The sequence below is a fragment of the Artibeus jamaicensis genome, unplaced genomic scaffold (genome assembly GCF_021234435.1).
Source record: "Artibeus jamaicensis isolate MK-2021 breed Jamaican fruit bat unplaced genomic scaffold, CSHL_Jam_final scaffold_537, whole genome shotgun sequence".
Lineage (NCBI taxonomy): Eukaryota > Metazoa > Chordata > Mammalia > Chiroptera > Phyllostomidae > Artibeus > Artibeus jamaicensis.
In genome coordinates, this window is record NW_026522047.1 from 18,082,784 (window position 1) to 18,102,784 (window position 20,001).

General features: G+C 39.9%; 2 protein-coding genes across 2 annotated transcripts in view; one reads left to right on the forward strand and one right to left on the reverse strand.

Annotated features, from left to right (window-relative positions):
- Positions 1-20,001, reverse strand: part of TTC29 (tetratricopeptide repeat domain 29) — a 592,695-nt gene that overhangs the window by 516,077 nt on the left and 56,617 nt on the right. The window lies entirely within an intron of this gene.
- Positions 1-20,001, forward strand: part of EDNRA (endothelin receptor type A) — a 54,881-nt gene that overhangs the window by 15,538 nt on the left and 19,342 nt on the right. The window contains exon 3 of the mRNA XM_037162352.2: positions 15,387-15,514. Within this exon, the coding sequence (XP_037018247.2) occupies positions 15,387-15,514 (128 nt within the window). The remainder of the gene's footprint in view (positions 1-15,386; positions 15,515-20,001) is intronic.

Below are 20,001 nucleotides of genomic sequence, written 5' to 3' on the forward strand. Positions count from 1 at the left end.
GAAAGCCTAGTGTGGACACGACACAGAAAGTGAGTGTCCATAGCTAGTCCATATTTTCAGCTGGGGTTGAAACATCAGATTTTACTGATAAACTGAAGATTACATTGCTAGACCTTCCTTGTAGGTTTATAAGATGCACAGGAATGAAAAGGGGAATGTGAAAGCAAAACAGATGACACTTGGAAATATGTCGCAACTGATATTTTAAAAGAAGCTAGACTTCTTTTTTTAAAAAGCCTGGACTTCCAGCCATCACCACGAAGATGCCCAATATGTGCAGGAAGCCATCTTGGACTCGTCAGACCAGCCCATTTAGCCAGCTGAACATCAGTCACTGAGTGACCTCAGTTATGTAACAGAAGAATCACCTTGCCGAGCCCTGCTCAGCTTCCTGGACCACAAAACTGTGAAATATAATAAAATGGATACTGTTTTAAGCCAAAAATAAATAAAAGAAGCTAAGAATTCTCAATTTTTTTAAATTTACATATCAAGTATACTTTTTTGTGAAGTGTCCAATTAAATCTAAAACAAGTTGAAAAAGGAACGTTATTAATAGCTCTAACTTTAAAAGCAACAGTAATGCAAATAATATTGAACATGTTCATGTCCAAAGTCATTGCTTATCAAAATATGAAATGTAATGGACACACATATCTTTACCAAATATTGAATGGTATACCATGACCCACCACAAATGAGTGTTCTGTCAGATAAAGCAGTTCAGCAGAATGTCTGTACAAAAGATTAAAAGGAAAAAAAAAACAACTCTGACCACTATGAACTTCTACCTTAGTTCCACAAATAAATATGTCTTGGTGTTATTTATGTCATAAATGTTATATTTCTCTGCATATTTCTACTGTTTCCACAAATTTGATTTTCGTGAAGAAGCTAAATCAATGAAAATTAGACTAGTGTTACATCATTGAAGAACCCTAGCATTTTGTAAACTTCTTAAACATTTTACTGAAGTATAATATACATACCTACAGAAAAATGCTCGCGTGGCAAGTGTTAGCTCTGTGAATTGCCACGGAGTGCACACATCTGCGCAACCTGGATCAAGAAACGGAACTGCACCTGCGCCCAGAGGCCCCTCAGTCACTAGCCACCCTAAGTCCCAAGGCGGCCATTCTCCTAACCTCCAATGGCATGAATTTGTTTGCCTATTTGGGTGTCTTATAGAAATATATGTAAACGGAATCCTATGATATATACTCTTCTGCCTGGCTTCTTTTGCTCAACAGTATATTTGTGAGAGTAATCCATGCTGTTGTGTTTACTTGTGGCTCATTCATCTCATGATTGTCCAGTGCTTCGCTGTCTGAATATGCCACAGATTCCATTCAATAGCAGGCATTGAGTTTCCAGCTTTAAGCAATTATGAAGAGTACATTTATGAACTGCCTCATGCGCACCTATTTGTGAGAAAATACATGCTGAAAAATACATATGTATATACATATATAAGGCCTACATATGCATAGCATATTAAAATATGTGTCATACTTACATATCAATATATATCTATATGATTAAAATAATTTTAATATAAATATTGATGATAATCCTTTTATATTTTAATGAGTAATTTTGGAGAGCTATAGCAGGACATGGTACAGTATTAGGTACCAGGCAGAATTTCCGAGACAGAAAAGCTAAAGATCTGTGTGGCCTTTGAATAAACTTTGCTCACTGTAACTCTTCTTTGCCTTTCAAGGAAATCTATTACATGCCTCTGTATAATGGATAACCCCCAAATAATTCTCACATTCACTAAGTTTTTATAGAAAACACACACAAAAAAACATAGGATGAACATGAATTTGAGTTGTTCACATTTGATTTGAGGACACAAGCATAGATTCAATCAAGTTACACCAAATTCCAGGGCAATTTTATATCCAGTGTTTTCTTGAAATTTTTGAAACCACTGAATATATGAAAAAATAACATTTTAAATGTTAAACGCCTATTCCCATTCTCTTTAAAAACAGAAAAACTGTCATTTCTCCTTCTCCCAAGGTAATATATAAAGCTAAAACAAAATTAATTAAATTAATCTCAAGAGATACAGAAATAAAATTAGGTTTCATTCCATTACTTCCCATTACTGCTACAATAAATGGTTGTTTATTTCAAACTTTGAGACACACCATGAAACACAGGTTAAGAAGCACTGTTACAGACAGTAAATAGTACGACAGTAAAAGTTACCTTGATGAAGTTGTCTAGGCAATCTCTCTGAGGGTATTTTTGTTAAATGGTATATACTGTGTGTGCCAGATGCTAGGTAAAAGTGAGTTTTAACTGTAATCTAGTTACTACATTATAGAAGGATGAGATCATTAAGGGAATATTTTTACAGAAATTTACCAAATTACAGCATGTGAAGCTAGATCTAAAAGAAAATCCCTCTTAATATCAACAAAATTTTGCATTGTTGCATCTAAAAAGCAATTTTATTTATCAAAACTACTAACTAGCCCTGGCTGGTGTAGCTCAGTGGATTGAGCACAGGCCTGCGAACCAGAGGATCGCGGTTCAATTCCCAGTCAGGGCACATGCCTGGGTTGCTGGCCAGTTCCCAGCATGCAAATTCCCAGCAGGAAATGCACTAAAGGCAACCATACATTGATGTTTCTCTCCCCTTCTCCTTCCCCTCTAAAAATAAATAAATAAATAAATATATATATAAAAAAACTACTGACTAGTTTTTAAATGGAAGTATATTATAACGCAAATAACACATATCCCCAAGAATGTAATCAGAATGGTGTACAATGTGTGAGCACTGAGTTTTACAATCCTATGAATGTGTTTAAACTTAGATTGGTTGAAACTTTTCCTGCTTTTTGTTCTGGGAAAACAGTTAACTTTACAGTAATATTTTCATTGGCTTTATGGAGTGACCTCAAAATTGTCTTGAGCTACTGAGCTGCCATAAAGAAGGGGAGCTAAATCCAAAGTAATTACCACTAAGGTGATATGATATTCCAAGGCCTAATCTGAAGCACCTTTCTTCTGAGTCTTTCACCCACTGGTAGGCAAACTACAGCCAGTGAGTCAAATCTGGCCTAATGACTATCTTTATTAATAAAGTTTTATTGAAACAGCCATACCCATTGCTTATGTAGGTAGTTTCAACAGACAACATATGTTCCTAAAATCTAAAATATTTACTCTGTAGCCATTTCCCAATAAAGTGTGCCCACACCTGTAGCATCTCACCAACCACTCTGCCCTGTCTCTCATTCCTGCTTCTCATTCTCCTCCATTTTGCCTCATTGGAGGTCAGAGGTCAAGATCTGAACTTCAAAAACATACATAAGAATTCATCACCTTCAAAACTCAACAGCAAAAAAACAATCCAAATAGAAAATGGGTAAAAGACTTGAACAGAAATTTTACTGAAGAGGATATACACATAACCCATAAGCACATAAAAAGATGTTCAACATCATTATTCATTCGGGACATGCAAATTGAAACCATGGTAAGATATCACTGCATACAAAGGATGCAAACCTTTTAAAATGACAGTGTCTAATGCTGACAAGGATGGTGAGCAACTGGATTGCTCACACATGCCAAGTTTGGCAGTTTATTATAAAAGTAAACATGCAATTACCATGAGACCCAGAAATTGCACTCTTGGGCATTTATCCCAAAGAAATGGAAAGTATGTTTATGCAAAACTCTGTTCAAGAATGTTCAAAATAGCTTTATTTGTAATAGCCCAAGCTGGGGAACAACCCAAAAGTCCTTCAGTGCGTGGTGAGTGGCTAAACTAACCACAGTACATCCATCTCACAAAACTATACAATAAAAGGGAGCTTTGGCATTCACAACAGCTGGGCCCAGACCAGCGTGGCTCTGCTGGTTGGGCGTCACACCACAGTGTGAAAGACATTCACGACATCTTGGACAAACCTCAAGGAGTCACGCTGAGGTTCGACTGAGTAAAAAAAACTATCATGCTGAGTGAAAAAAAAAGGCCATCTCAAAAGATCACATGCTCTGTGGTCCATTTACATAACGTTCTTGAAATGATAGTTATAGAGATGGAGGACAGGTTAATGGTTGCCAGGGGTTAGGGATGGTGAGTGGGAGGGGAGGGAAGTACAGTTATAAGAGGACATCACAGGGGATCCTTGTGGTGATGGACCTGCTCCATATCTTGACTGGTGGTAGGTAAGCAAACCTACACATGTGATAAATTGTACAGAAAAAAGTCCACAGAAATGAGATCTGTAACACTGAAGGAAGAGGAATAATATTGGTGAATCATCACTGTAAAAAAAGCGCCATTCTCCATTTTCACCAGCATTCTTTGAGGGTTCCGACTTCTCCACATCCTCACCAACATTTACTTTGTCCATCTTTTTCATCAAAGTCATTCTAGCAGTTTGAAGTGGTATGTCTTTGTGGTTTTAATTTGCACTTCCCTAATGACTAATGATGTTGAGCATTTTTAATTTTCATGTTCTTAGCTATTTATATATCTACTTTGGTGAACTCTCTATTTAAATCTATTAGTCTTTATATTTTTAAATTGTGAGAGTTCTTTATGTATTTTGACCAAAATCCTTTATCACATATAATTTACAAAGACTTTTCCACTCTGTGGCTTTTCTTTTCATTTTCTTAATGGTATGTCTTTTGATGAGCAAAAGTCTTTAATTTTGATTAAATCCATTTTTGTCAAACTCTTCTTTAATGGACCATGTTTCTGATATCATATCTATGAAATCTTTGCCAAATAAAGATCACAGAAAAATTCTCCCATGTTTTAAGTTTTATATTTTAGCTGTTCCTTTTAGATCTAGAGTCAGTTTGAACTGAGTTTTGTGTAGGATGTGAGGCAACCACGTTCTCTCCTTACAATGGCACATCCGATTCTTCCAGTGCCATTTGTTGCAAATACTGTTCTTTCTTCAGTGAATTGCCTGGGCACCTTTGTCAAAATTCAACTGGTGATAAATGTTTAAGGGTTTATTTATGAACTTTCTTTTCTGTTCCACTGATCTCTTTGTCTGCTGTTATGCCAGTACCATCTTATCTTGATTATTGTGAGATTTAGTAAGGTTTCAAACAGGTACTGTAAGCCCTGCTCCCCCCCCCCAAAAAAAAAAAACTGTTTTGGCTATTTGAGGTCTTTACATTTCTATATAAATTTTAAGATCAACTTGTTAATTTCCTTGAATATAGATAGGGAATGTATTCACTCTTTAGATGAATTTGGAGAAAATTGCCATCTTAACAATATTCTTCCAATCCATAAACATTTGTTGGGCTCTTCTTTGATTTCTCCAGTGTTTTGTATCTTTCAGTGTATCTGTATTACACTTCTTTTGCTAAACTTATTCTTAAGTACTATTATGCTCTTTGGAGTGGAATTGTCTCTCAATTTCATTTTTTGGTTTTTCTTTGTTTGTGCATAAAGTGCAATCAGTGTTTGCATATTGCTCGTCTATCCTGTAACGTTGCTGAACTCCTCATCATTACTCTTAACCCTCTGTTTTTTTACTATGAGTGTGTGATGGTGAAGAGCAGTGACTACTCTGAAGTTGGGTGCCGCCGTCCTGACTCATGCTGGGGTGCCAGTGGTTCTAGCCACAACTGCTTTCGCATCAACAGTGCACCTGTCAACCAGTGGAAAAGGCAATAATCTCTTAATGATCCCTCGATCTTGCAGACCCCATGGCAGTTTCTCAAGGATACCGACAGCCTGCAGACATCACTTAGAGATCTAAACAATGTCTGAAATACTGTAATTTTAAAAATGGAAAATACATGTTTCCTACCAGACTGGTGTTACTAACATTCACTTAAATGGCTGATTTTCATGGAAGTCAATATTCCTTAGGCAATTGCTGCATGTGGCACAACATCCTAGATCCTTAAGAAAATGAAAAGAAAACACTGGCCCTCATCCCAAGGAACTGGTACAGGTCTCTCTGAGTATTCAAGTGTCTAGGGAAGGAGCACCAGCATCACTGTGGGCTAATTGTATTGGACCCCAAATACTATGTTTTCTGTTCTACCAGCACCAAAACAAAATTCCTGCAGTGGAGGTACAGCATGGATCAAATATCAAGTCGGAAGTAAAATTAGGTTAAAATCTATTGTTCTCGACTAGTACTAGTTCATGTGATCTCATTTCCAAATGACCATAAATAAGACATAAAGCAATATCTAACTAATCTTTAAAACTATTTTAAAAGCTTTAACTTTACACTATTATTTATTATAGGCCCTTGGCTAGAAGCTTAAAATAGCCTCTTATCTACTATTTTCCTGCATTTTACATATAGTTAGGATTGTATTTACAGTATATGCTCATGGCTCATGGGACAGATTCACTATGTGTTTTACTTTTTCCCTGAAGAGAACTAAAATACCACTTGCCCATTCAAAGTAAACAAATAGTCAAGTTTTCAGATTCCACAGGTTCTGACATCCTTAACCTTTGGGGTAAAAGAGAAAAGCAAAAAGACTAAAATGTTTAATGATGGGAAGATTAAAAGAAAAATGGGGGGAAATGAAATTAACTGTATAAAATGAAGGAAAGAATTGAGGTTAGATCATGGATAAATGGAGTTAATAACAGTTTCAGAGAAACCAGTTCCACATGGGAATTCTGATATGAAAGAAATCATACAATGTAAGAGCTGGCAGGGAATTTCAAGAAAACTTAGTTCTAGCCCAACATTTTTATTTGTCAGAGGAAGGACCCAAGGCCCAAAGATTTTCAACAGGTTTAGAGCTGGAAGCCAGGATTTCTCAGTTCCCCTTCAGTACGTCCCGTCCTCCTCTCTTCACATTAAATAAAACTTCTGTAGTTTCAGTAACTCTCTGGACCGCACAGAGCATTTTCCTAGAAGACAGCCAGGGCTTCTAAAACCCTAATGGACGCATTGTTGAAACTACATTGTCGTCGTTATGTGATGTATAATACCGGGACTGGTTAATACCAGGACTGGTAACTCAGACGCCTCGAATATGTCTTCCCACTTTACTTCATGCCTCAGCTGTTGGAAATTGTGAAGTTTTATTTTCCAATGAATTTCTGTTCCCAAATATTCAAATTCACCTCGGCCTTATTTACTGTAACACAACTTTAGCATCAATTGTATTTCCCCCCAAAGACACATATGGTATCATTTTCTTCACGCCGCATACCGTATCTTTGTTCTGTCATTGTTTCCATCTGCACACAGGATAATTATGACCACATGACATACTTTGTGATGGAGCATTAACTCCAGTTCTTAAGATTTTATACATAAAATCATTAAAGAAGCTGCATGCTTTCAAATAGGCCGTTGATTTTCCCTTTTTCCCACTTATCACCACCTTCCTGGTTAGTTTTGGGGGGCTACTACCTAAAGCTCTGTGTGGGGGTCACTACTAGTGTGTTTTGTTTTGTTCTACTTTGTTTTTGCCTGCATGTTTCTTTCACATAAGTGCTAGCATGTACTACCATGGAGACCACTAATTAAAATGAACAGTAAGACTTTTTCATTAGATGTTGGGTCTTCCTGTGTGTCCTGGTTGGAGCACTTAGTTTCCATCAGTAACTCTGCCTGCACGTTGTCTGAACTAAATGGAAGGCTCCACTCAGGACACATGTGTGAGAGCTTTTCTCCATTCAGAAAAGCCAGGATGTATTCCTTCCAACATGGGTCTCCTGTCAGCCATGAATGAAGTGTTAAAGCATTGACACATATCCAGGTGTGGGCCAAAGTAGGCTTACAGTTGTAATAAAAATAAATAATACAATAATTAATAATGATACAAAAATAAACTCTGTGTTTTGCATACTCACAACTGCAAAGCTACTTTTGCCAATCCCTGTATTTAGCACTAGCCTGTATAATTGTGATTATACTATTTCTGATTTTTCTACTTTAGCAAAGTTTAATTCTTGTCCATCCAACTATCCTTTGGTTTCATGCATGCAAAACAAGCAGAAATCGCAAGTCCCTTGCTTCCAAATCAGCATCCTTACGGTAAAGCTATCGAAAAGAGACATTTCTTTCAATTGCCAGCCTTCAGGTGACTGACTTTGTTGGGTATAATGAGCTCTCATCTTGGATGAATCATCTTTCCTCTAAGGCAAAAACTTCATGGCTATGGAACTCTGATTTTTAAAAGTATTTTTCCTTTTTTTACCCCCCATCTTCTCCACCTGGTTGTTATTAACATCTAAGTGTTTCAAACTCTCAAAGTTAGGACCTCAGCAAAAACCGAAACACTGAACACTCAACGGCGGAAGCTGTGGGTTGTGAGCGGCTGCAGCAGTTCCGCAGCTCCCAAACTAAGTGCAGTCGTAGGGGCAGTTCCTCCAAAACCGTCTCTCACGGGGACCAACCTCTACAATCTGCAATGGGCCAGGCCCTGGATATGAGTGTGAAGTTCATTTCACACTCACGTCACCCAAAAGGCATGGGTTCCCTTTTCTTCTCCATCTTCACTGAAGCACAATGAACTCGCCTAAGTCAGGCCAGGTCCCAAGACAGCAGGTAGCAAAGCCTGTTCTCTTTGTCACCATGCCACACCACCATCTTCTGCTGTTCCCCTGCTAGATGTTTTTTGTGACTTCAATAGCAACCGGTACTTATTTCATCCTCCAGGTAGTTATCTCCATGAGAACAGGGGCTTTTATGCTCCTGTGCTCTGCCAGCACCCTGCCCCTCAGTGACCTGGGTGATCCTCCTTGGCAGTCTCATTGGAAAACAGGACAGAAAGTAGACACGGGTCACCACAGGCCATGCAAATAGCTCACATTCCCAGATACTTATTTCCCCCAAGCCCTTTTATGGATTGTCTCTTCAGTTGCCCACAGCAGTCCTCTGAGGAAGCCCCCATCTCTGTCTCCATTTTCTGGAGGAGGAAGCTGAGAAGCAGAGGGGTTCACACTGACCAACATGCCAAGGTCAGGAGCAGAGCAGAGCCTTCTGTCTGACCCAGGGAGTGAAGCTTCAGGGCCCACACCTAACTAGTAGGCCAGACCACTCGCTTCACTTTAATTAATTGAATCGTTGTGCTCCTCCATCCCCCGAGTCACTGAGGGCACCTGGTGCCATAGCGTGAACATTTATGGAGCCCCTGCTCCTCTCTGTACTTGACATGTGCTCACAGTGCTTGGGCTGGTCAGGAGGCAAGAAGAGTGGGTGGAGGAAAAAGTGTGTGGGTGGGGAGCAGCTACAGGCCATACGTTTCTGTGGAAGCTCTGCCTCAGTCCTGAAGCAGCCAAAGTGTAATGGAGGGAAAATGTCTATTCTGGGTCACCCACAGTGATTGAGTTGTTACATCTGATTTTAAATTTGCAGCAGCCAGAGAGCGTGTTCTCATTTTAAAGGCTGTGCTGGGTATCACAGACTGTATAATGATCTCGGTCTGTGCTGTCAGAAAGATGCTTTTGTTTCAACAGTGTGCCGACTTCTACGTCTTAACTCCTCCCCCAGCAAGAAAGACCACCTCGAACCCCACTTTTCTGAAGACTGGTTCCTGGTCCGTCATGTCCGATTCCATATGTCCCTACAGTAGTTCATGCTGAGAGGAAGAGAGCCTTTTATCTACTTTGAGTTCTTCAGCTATTACAGACTGTACTCATAAATCCCTCATTCCTACCCCTCCACCCTATCAGGGTGGAGTGAGATGAAGGGGAGGAAGGGAATCCCTTGGCCTCACCAGACAGGGTGGAAGCAAAATAAACACAAAGAAAAATGTGCCACTGGATTTATTTATCCCATTACTTGGATGTCAGGCTGATTAGAAAAACAATGTCCAAGTGATAACATTAAACAGCAGGGAATATTAACATCTGGAATGGATAAAGGGGGAAATTCATTTATATTTTTTAAGTTGTGCATAAATGGTATCTTCTAGTTTATGATTACCAATCATAGCAGTTCGAAGTAACTCCCGTTTGTGTGGTGTGCGTTCCATTTGCAGAATTCTCCCATAAGCATTGTCCCATCAGCCATGTGGCAGATGTGAGGACCTCCCCACCAACAGACACAGGAATGAGACTTACAGCGGGGAAGTGGCTCAGCCAAGATCACAAGTTGATAACAGGCCAATCTTGTATTTGAACCTCAGTCTCCTGAGTTCACTGCCTCAGCTGAATTTAGGGAAAGAACAGCCTTATTTTGTGGCACCACACTGGTGAGGCCTGGGGCATGAGACTGCAACAGCGGGGTTATGCATACCAGTTAGGTCACCTGTGCCTTTATATACAGATGCTTTTAGGGACCAGTGGGGTGGGGGGGCATAATTGGATGCTGGCTACACAACCCCAAACCACTGTGATTTTTTATTTCTTAGGTCTGTTTTAGACTCTTTTCTGCTCCTCCTGCATTATCTGACTGTCAGCTGTCATATTTTGCCAATCATGGTGCCTCTAGAGCAGTTCTCAACATGGGGGTGGTGGACCAGCAGCACCAGCATCACTGGGAACTGGCTAAAAATGCAGGTTCTCAGGCTCCACCTCAGATCCCCTGAACCGAAAATGGTGCTAAAGCAATGATTCTCGGCCTTGGCTGCACATTGGAATCACCTGGGGGCTTTAAAGAGCATGAGGCCTTTGTCCCAACCCCAAAGATTCCAATGCAATTGATCTACAGCATGATTTTCAACCTCAGCATTATTGACATTTTAGGCTGGATAATTATTTGTTGGCCTTTCCTATGCATTCAGAATGTTTAGCAGCATCACTGGCCTCTACTCAATGGATGTTGGTAGCCTCCCTCCTCCCCGACCAGTTGTAATAACCAAAAATGTTTCCAGATATTACCAAATGTCCCTCGAATACAAAGATGAGAATCACTAATCTAAGTGCATGGCCCAGGCACTGGGATTTGTAAATACTCCCTAAACCATTCTAATGTACAGCCAGGACTAAGAACTATCACTCTGGAAGGTTCTTGTTAATTACAAGCTTTGAGTGTGCAATGGACTAAAGAACAACAGAAGCTAAGCTTTACAGCATTGGGTGTAAGGAGAGAATAAGTCAACCCACCATGAAGACTCAGCCAGTCTGCCCATCAGTGAGGTACACAAGATTAGACTGCATTTTGCATTAACCAGTGGCTACTTGTATTTCTACGTACTTTCCAATTGTTGGGTGTGTTCCAAAAAACTGACATAAACAGGTACATCTGCACTTATCTAAAAGTTCCCAACCAAGGAGATATTGCTCTGTACTAAACATAGTAGAGGACATCCCGCTTTTGGACCCAGTCATTCTAAAAACAGGGTGCTTATCAGGACACCATGTGGTACATGTCCTTAGGCAAACCTGTTTTGACAGGTTAAAAAAATGTAGCCTGTCAATGTTATGATGTTGATTTTGACACAATCCAAATCAGCCACACAAAACAGGATTTCTACATTGATATGTACCATTCAGCAGCATTTTAGTTTTCAGATAATGATCGGGACTGTACTTATATTTCAACTGTAGAAAAGTCCCCTGTGTAAGAACCAAGGCAAGTGTTCTTCAGTAAAATCCGTGCTCCACAGGTCACCCTCTGCTGCCTCAGTGGTTGCTCCTTGATGTTCCGCGGGGGTCCCCGGGGGACCAAGAGGGCACAGAGTGCATTTAGGCCACAGATGTGCACCATCTGCAGGCACCTGCTGTGCAGCTCTTCCAGGCTGAGCAGCCCAAAGTAAAAGGTGTCCAAGAAAAGAGCTTGTACCACGTGCTCTTCGACCTGGGTCTTAAACAGAACAGTACTCTCCCACTTTCTCAAGGAACTAGTTGGTAGGTACATCACTTCTTTCAACAGTAAGAGTAGAAATACTACTTTGAGATACTAAGAAATAAATTTTAAACAGTATATTGCAAGATGAATGTATTTTCAGGCAAAATTGATACTTTCTAATTTCAAAATATTGTCCCAAGTTAATGAGTTGGAATCATTACTTCATTCAACATCTACTACGTGCTAGGTAGTGTATAATGTGATTGGAAATTATAAATATGAAGGCTGTGTAAGAATGCATACCCTTTTATGGCAAAAATAAGCTATGATTGCTCCAAGGTACCAGATTAACCCCATGAACTAGTTGGTACAAGCTTATTCACATTAATGAACGAACTAGGTTTTTTGCCATAGTCTAACTTATCCTAAGCAGTTGCTTATCTTTTTCTATCCCAGCCTAAACTGTTTCATCAATGTACTTTTAAAAATCAAAACCTTTTGATTAAATTTCCCAGAGAAGCACTTGAGGAAAACAATGCATAAAAGACTGGTAATAGGTATTACTCCATATGGTTCCACTTGTTTTCACAAAAGCCATATGCTTTTATGTGTGTGGGGAGTTTCTGGAAGAAAATACAGTTCACAATTAACAGTGGTTGCCTTTGGGTAGGAAGTTCAGGGGCCTTGGTCAGAAGGGAGACTTGCTTTTCCTAATGTTCTTATACAGCTTATTTTCACCATTTTAAAGTTTGTATTTTCCATTTCAAATGCTAGTATGTAAAAGAAAAGACACATTCCCAGTGGTCTTTCAGAAGTTCCAAATGCCTCTTCTAATGAAAGAGAAATGGGTGAGCTACACTCTGTGCCTCTTTTTATTTTATTTTATTTTTTTATTGACTATGCCATTACATTTGTTCTATTCCCCCCTTCATTCCCCTCCTCCCTACCCCACTGTCCCCACCATTACCCCCCCTTTAGTTTATGACCACGTGTCTCAAGTTCTTTAGATTCTGTATTTCCCATACTATTCTTGCCCCCCCCCATCTATTTTCTATCTACCATCTATGCTACTTATTTTCTGTACCTTCTCCTCCCACTCCCCTGTTACTAACCCTCCTTAAGATCTTCATTTCTATGTTTCCACTTCTGATCTAGCTGTCCTTTTAGTTTGCTTTTGTTTTAGGTGTGGTGTTAATAACTGTGAGTTTGCTGTCCTTTCACTGTTCATGTTTTTTTAACTTCTTTTTCTGTGCCTCTTTGATGGCCCCTTCTTTTTACATGTATTTATTGCTACAGCAGAGTGGGCAGAAAGGAGACTTTAAACGGATGATTACTCTAACATCAGCTCCAAGAACGAGATGAACAAGCAGATCCTACTGATCTGAGACTGGGTAGTTAAAGGGGGGCCTCTTTGAAGAAGCCACATTTAACCAGAAAGGATGGAAGCTGCCTCCTGGCAGGGGCCTGCTCTCCACCAGCTGCACTGGAACAGTTACTTGCCATGTTCTTTCAGAAAGAAGCAGACAGAGGCTGGAGAAGTCCACACTGTGAATGTACCTAAGAAATCCCTCCAGTGATTTCTTTCAGTCCCTTTTGTCCACACTTTCCAAAAAAAAAAAAAAAATGCATGCTTATCCCTGGGGGCAGGCTGGGGGAGGGGGGGTAACAACAAAAATAACAACACACCTATTTATGTAAAGACAGACAATTCTGTGATCTTCTGGGTGCCCACCAATACTGTGACATCTTCCCCTTCAGTCCTTCCCTTACACTTAACCCCAGTTAAGTTTACGCAAGCGTGAAAAAGAAAAAGAATCCATGGAGCCTGGAAGGGCCCAAAATGATGCCGGCTCAGTTGTGGGATTTTCTGGATCATTTTTCTTAGTATTTTTCACTTAGACCTTCACAGTACTTCACCCCTTGTGAAGCAAGACGTACCCTTTTCTTTCCTCTCTTTGCTGGATGTTTGGATTGGGAAACCCACCCCGGTGGGCTTCAGGGTCCTCTGCCTCTGGGAACGAGCCAACGACAGGCAACACAACAGCTCGACCTTTCTAAACATACCCTGAAACAGCCCCCGCACCCTTTAATTACATCTCTGCGGTCTTTAATGGAGAGTTACATTCTGGGATAACGTACTACACTCTCCTTCTATGAAAAGTAGTTTTCAGGTTCTCTGTTCTTTATAGGGGGTGATTCATCCTAGAAATGGTGTTTTAAGTCTTTGCTTGCACCAGGCATTAATAACCAGCAATCAGTGATGGTCTAATTGCTAGCTTCATGAAAATTGTCAGAGTTTATGGCAGTGTGTTTATGAAGAGCATACCAGTTGTTCTCAGACAAAAGTTTATGTGGAAATTCTGAGAACTCACCAACCAAGGCTGGTTAGAGCAAGAGGCAGAAGAAACCAAGGGCAAGATTGGATTGAAGGCAGAAGTTCTTTTAGAAATCTATCCAGAAGAAAAGGAACTATGTTAGAAAACTAAAAACTTCTCAAATAAAGTCATGTAGGATTTTAGCCATAAAAATGGAATTTTAGAGAACCCTATGTTACTAAATCCTCAAAATGCATAGGTTCTGGTTTTGTATCCACGGGGTACTTGTTTCCCACCCTCTTTCAATGGACTCATGTAAATGACCACACGGACCATGAAACTAAACCTCACATAATGTTTTAGAAATTGTAGAACAGAAATTTGAAGCTCAGCTTAGAGCTACTATGGCAACAGGTACTTTGCAAAAAAAGACAAATTTGTCTACTTAGTAGGATAGTGCTTCCTAGTGAGTGGAATAAGTTTAAATTATGAATCACTAGGCAAAAATTAGAAAAGAAATCAATGCCATCTTTACTCTTGAAAAGGCATCATATATTCAGCAGGGACTTCCTTTCCCCTTTTAATTTTTTTGCTCCTAGTACAATACCAAATTAGATGAATATCAGCAACCCACAGGACTTCACATTCTTGCTATTTAACCACGACCACTAGAGGGTGTCCAACCTTTCCCACCGACAAAGAAGTTAAATTTTCAAGAAGAAATAGACTTTCTGCAAATGCTACAAACAGATTACAAGAGCCACGTTTCAGGCAATTTTGAGCCTAAAGAGAGAAAGGCCACTATGACACCCCTACTGAAGCAGCCGCTCCTTAAGTACAGAGGGAAGGTAAGTTCCAATGGCTCTGGGTGTTGACCAGCTGACAGAGTCAGCACATCCTAAACCACTTCGTCTTCACGGTATTCCTCATAACCTCGCATTCAGAACTTTGGCTGCTTGTCAGAAGATAATATAATCTTCCAATGTCACTAGCTGAAAATGTGAGAATGATCTGCTTAACTCATGGTTTAGCACGAGTGGATAAGAGACGACTGCCTGCTTCTCTGTTAAGCTGTCACCCGAGTCCCATACTTTTGCTGCTCTTTGAAAAGAAGTTGGTGTGCCTACTTCACATAAGATCAAATGTTTATCTCTTCCATTATTATATTTATCATTTTCCATGCCTTTCCAAGTTGCTGAGTCTTTAAAATATGAGGAGAAGACTGTTGCCGTCATGCGAACTGGAATGCATAATGAATAATAAAATTTAGAAGTTTGGAAGATAATTAGAAGTACATGTCCATATATTCCATGCCAGCTCTGCCATTGCTAACTACAGTGTCTCCTTTTCACAGCTGCTGGCTGGGCGCTGGCCTTTTGATCACAATGACTTTGGCACGTTTCTGTGCAAGCTGTTCCCCTTTTTGCAGAAGTCCTCAGTGGGGATCACCGTCCTCAACCTCTGTGCTCTCAGCGTTGACAGGTAACGTGGTTCTTTCCCTCTACTCTTTTGTCGGATTTAGAAAAGCATTTTTGTCATAAAGAATGGAAGTCAAAAAGCCTTGAAAGTTGGTGCCAGGACAGTTGTTAGTTTCAAGTGAATTAAAATATTAACAATCTTGCTGTACAGTTTAGAATTGCTTTTCACGTTTGCTGGTTATTAGCCATCTTTGGCCTAGGCAATTTCTATCTAGAGCATTCTGCCAATTATATTCATTTGGCACCCTTGGGGCAAGAAAGAAATTCTACTGAAAAAGCATGGTTCTAATACCTGGCAGGATTTGAGATTTGAACAGTCCTTTTGGAAAACTATTTTTCCAAATAATTTTGGAAAAACTGCAAAAGATTTTGCCTTTTGGCCCAGTAATTATGATTTGGGGGGCTAATTTTAAGGAAACCAAAATTTTATTTATTTACTTATTTTTTAAAATATATTTTATTGATTATGCCATTACAGTTGTTCTATTTCCTCCCTTCATTTACCTCCACCCTGCACACCCTCTCCCCCACCATTCCCCCCCTTTAGTTTATGAACACATGTCTCAAGTTCTTTAGATTCTATATTTCCCATACTATTCTTGCCCTCCCCCTATCTATTTTCTACCTACCATCTATGCTACTTATTTTCTGTACCTTCTCCCCCCTTCTTCTCCCACTCCCCTGTTGCTAACCCTCCATGTGATCTTCATTTCTATGGTTCCACCCCTGATCTAGCTGTCCTCTTAGTTTGTTTTTGTTTTAGGTGTGGTTCTTAATAACTGTGAGTTTGCTGTCCTTTCACTGTTCATCTTTTTTATCTTCTTTTTCTTAGGTAAGTCCCTTTAACATTTCACATAATAAGGGCTTGGTGATGATGAACTCCTTGAATTTGATCTTATCTGAGAAGCACTTTATCTGTCCTTCCATTCTAAATGAAAGCTTTGCTGGATAGAGCAATTTTGGATGTAGGTCTTTGGATTTCATGACTTGGAATACTTCTTTCCAGCCCCTTCTTGCCTGTAAGGTCTCTTTTGAGAAATCAGCTGACAGTCTGATGGGAACTCCTTTGTATGTGACTGTCCCCTTATCTCTTGCTGCTTCTAGGATTCTCTCCTTCATTTTAATCTTGGCTAATGTAATGATGATGTGCCTTGGTGTGTTCCTTCTTGGGTCCAACTTCTTTGGGACTCTCCGAGCTTCCTGAATTTCCTAGAAGTCTATTTCCTTTGCCAGATTGGGGAAGTTCTCCTTTATTATTTGTTCAAATAAGTTTTCCACTCATGGCTGTTCCTCTTCCCCTTCTCGTACCCCTATAATTCGGATGTTGGAACGTTTAAAGATGTCCTGGAGGTTCCTAAGCCTCTCCTCATTTTTTTGAATTCTTGATTCTTCATATTTTTCTGTTTGGTCATTTCTTTCCTCTTTCTGGTTCACTCCTTTGATTTGAGTCCCAGTTTCCTTTCCATTACTATTGGTTTCCTGTGCATTTCCATTCGTTTCAATTAGTTTAGCCTTCATATGTTCCTCTAATTTGTGACTAAAATCAACCAGTTCTATAAGCATCCTGATCACCAGTGTTTTGAACAGTGCATCTGAAAGTTTGGCTATTTCTTCATGGCTTAGATTTATTGGCTCTGGGTTCTGAGTTGTTCTTGAGCCATGTTTTGATCTGTTCCTGCCCTGTTACGTATGAGGAGCGGAGCCTTAGTTGTTCACCAGGGTGGGGCCACCCAGGTTGCTGGGTTGTGACAATATATGTGGGGGTGGGGTCAGAGAGGAACAATGGTGGTCCCCTCTGCCACTTCCCACCGCTGGGGCCTGTGCAGTCTGTCTCACCACCGCTAGCTCCTTCACCGGTTTATTTGCACGCTAATGTGTGACTGCGATCAGCCCTCAGTGGGTCCACTGCCTTTTGCCCTCAGTAGGTCGGCCCGCTACTCCACACCTGGGATCTACCTACGGCTGCTGGCGTGCCTGGGTTGTGCACCCCGGTCAGTCCGGTGGATCTTTCCTGCCTGACCCCACTCTGCTGCTGGCTCTGCCCCTCTTACCAGTTTGGCTGAAGGGTTCGTTGTTGTCAGACTTCCATATAGTTCAATTTTCTGTGGTTTGGCTGTGCTTTTGTTGCTAAAACTTGGTTGTTTTTAAACTTGGTTGTGGGAGAAGGTACAGTGCTTCCACCTATGCCTCCATCTTGGTCAGGAAACCAAAATTTTAACAGAGAATTTGTCATGCACAAAGATGTTGTTTACAAAACTATTTATATCAAAAGTAGAAAGCAGCCTTCATGTTAGGAAAATGGATAAGAATGTTAAATATATTTTGTATGTATAAACATATGAATATAAAATTCCTTGAAAGAAATATGATAAATATTAGTAGTTATGTTTAGGGAAAGAGTCATGGGTTTTTGTAATGTTCTTCTAAGAGTAGAAAAAATTTCTAAGTTTATTTACTTCTATTATCTGTTACCATTTTCCTTATATATTTAATGCCATTCTATAGACAATATTTTTTCACTTGCACAGCTCATTCCTTTGACCTTTATTCTATATCAACCCTGACTTTCTCTGGCCATACAGCTCTGAAGCACAAGCACACGCAGGCACAGGGACCACAGCACAGAGGCCTGGGTGAACAGAGGCGCACAGGTGTATTCCCAGTCAAGAGTTACGTCCATCCCTACTGTTGTCTTTACAAAAAGCTTAATCAAAATTGGGGAGATATTGTTTTAGAAATTAATTAAACTTTGTCCCAAAGTTAGGTAAAAACAGGATGATTCCCTGGCTGATGTGGCTCAGTGGACTGAGTGCAGGCTGCAAACCAAAGGGTGGCTGGTTCGATTCCCAGTCAGGGCACATGCCTGGGTTGCAGGCCAGGTCCCCAGTAGGGGCTGGGAGAGAGGCAACCATACATTGATGTTTCTCTCCTTCTCTTTCTTCCTCCCTTTCCCTATCTAAAAATAAATGAGTGAAATTTTTTTAGTGAGAAAGAAAAAACCCAGCATGATAATGAACTTTAGGTGTTATTCGACATTCTAAAAGAAAACTACACCTCTGAAGAAACATCTAACCAAAGCCAAAGACAGACAAGACAAGCATGCGAGAAACAGGAATAAGCACTAGGAGAATGAAGACCAGGAAGATGCTTGGCTCCTATAAACAATAAAATCTCTTCTAAAGCTTATCATCCTCTGAGAAAAGTCATTGATGAAAAGAGAGGCCAAAAGAGAGGAACGAATTTTCTTGATATGACCATTGGTTTATTAATAGGCAACTTTATATCCCTGTAAAAAAAATTTATTACAAAATTTAGAGTATAGTTTATGGTGTTACATGGCACAGTACAGTGATCCCTAATACATTTCATATAAATCTATTTAATAAATTTTTCTTGATAAAAAAATGTTAAGGCACTTACTTTTCAGTGATAAGCAATATAATAAAGCATCGCTACACTGAGTGCTATAATGCATAGTTTAGTTCAGCATAGAGACTTGAGCAAGAAGGGCGTGATGGACAGACATGGAGAGTGAGGCCTGGCTGTGTCCTTTAGGAGCTGTCCTGCTGGTGAAGACATGGACTTGGGCACAAGGGAGAATAAAGTACGTGATGTAGGCATTCAGGCAATGGGATTCCTACATCATTAAAAAGAAAAAAAAAACCATCCTTCTCTAGCTTACCTTGTTCTGCCCCCTCTTTCTTCCTTGGGAGAATCTCAGAGGACCTTCTTGCTAAGCTTCGTCTCCCCAGTAGAAACTACCTGTGGGCAGCCGAGGGCAGGGGTATGGGTGGTGACTGGGGGAGTAGGTTGCAGGGGGTGGGGCAGAGGATAGAGGGATATAGGTTCACCTCGCCTCCATGCATGGGGGAAAATTAGCTAACTGTTCAATCAGAAATGATCAATTCTGCATCAAACAAAATGCTCTCAGTTTTAATCAAGACTGGGTCTCAGTTGTCTTCTACAGTCTGTTCCCCTGACAGATCAAGAAGATAAACCATCTTCAAATTCCACTCGCATAAAAATCTACCTTAATCAAGGAGGATTTTCCTTGGTAATAAGCTCATCATTCTTTGTTCCTTGGGTCCTTTCTTTATTATTTTTACATTTTGTTTGGTTTTGACTCTAAGCTTTGGGACTTGTATGTAGGGAATCCATTTAGACATTTCTGTTTCAAAGGCTTTCACAGTGGAGAATGAATCACTCATATTTAATTCCTAAAGACAAGATACATTTGCTTTGAGTCTTCATTTGGTTGCATTGTATTCTACTAAAAAATATTAAAATTGTTGGGTTTTTTTACTAAATCAAGGAGCAAAAACAGGGAAACTGCACCTGTTACAGAACAATTTATAACTTCCATGCTATTTGTTGCATGAGCTGAGTCAAGTTATGGCTCAGAAAGTGTTCATGATTTTTTTCATATTTTTTAAATATTATACGTATCTTTCACTTCAGTTGTTTTAGGGAAAAATAATGAGAGTAACTGTC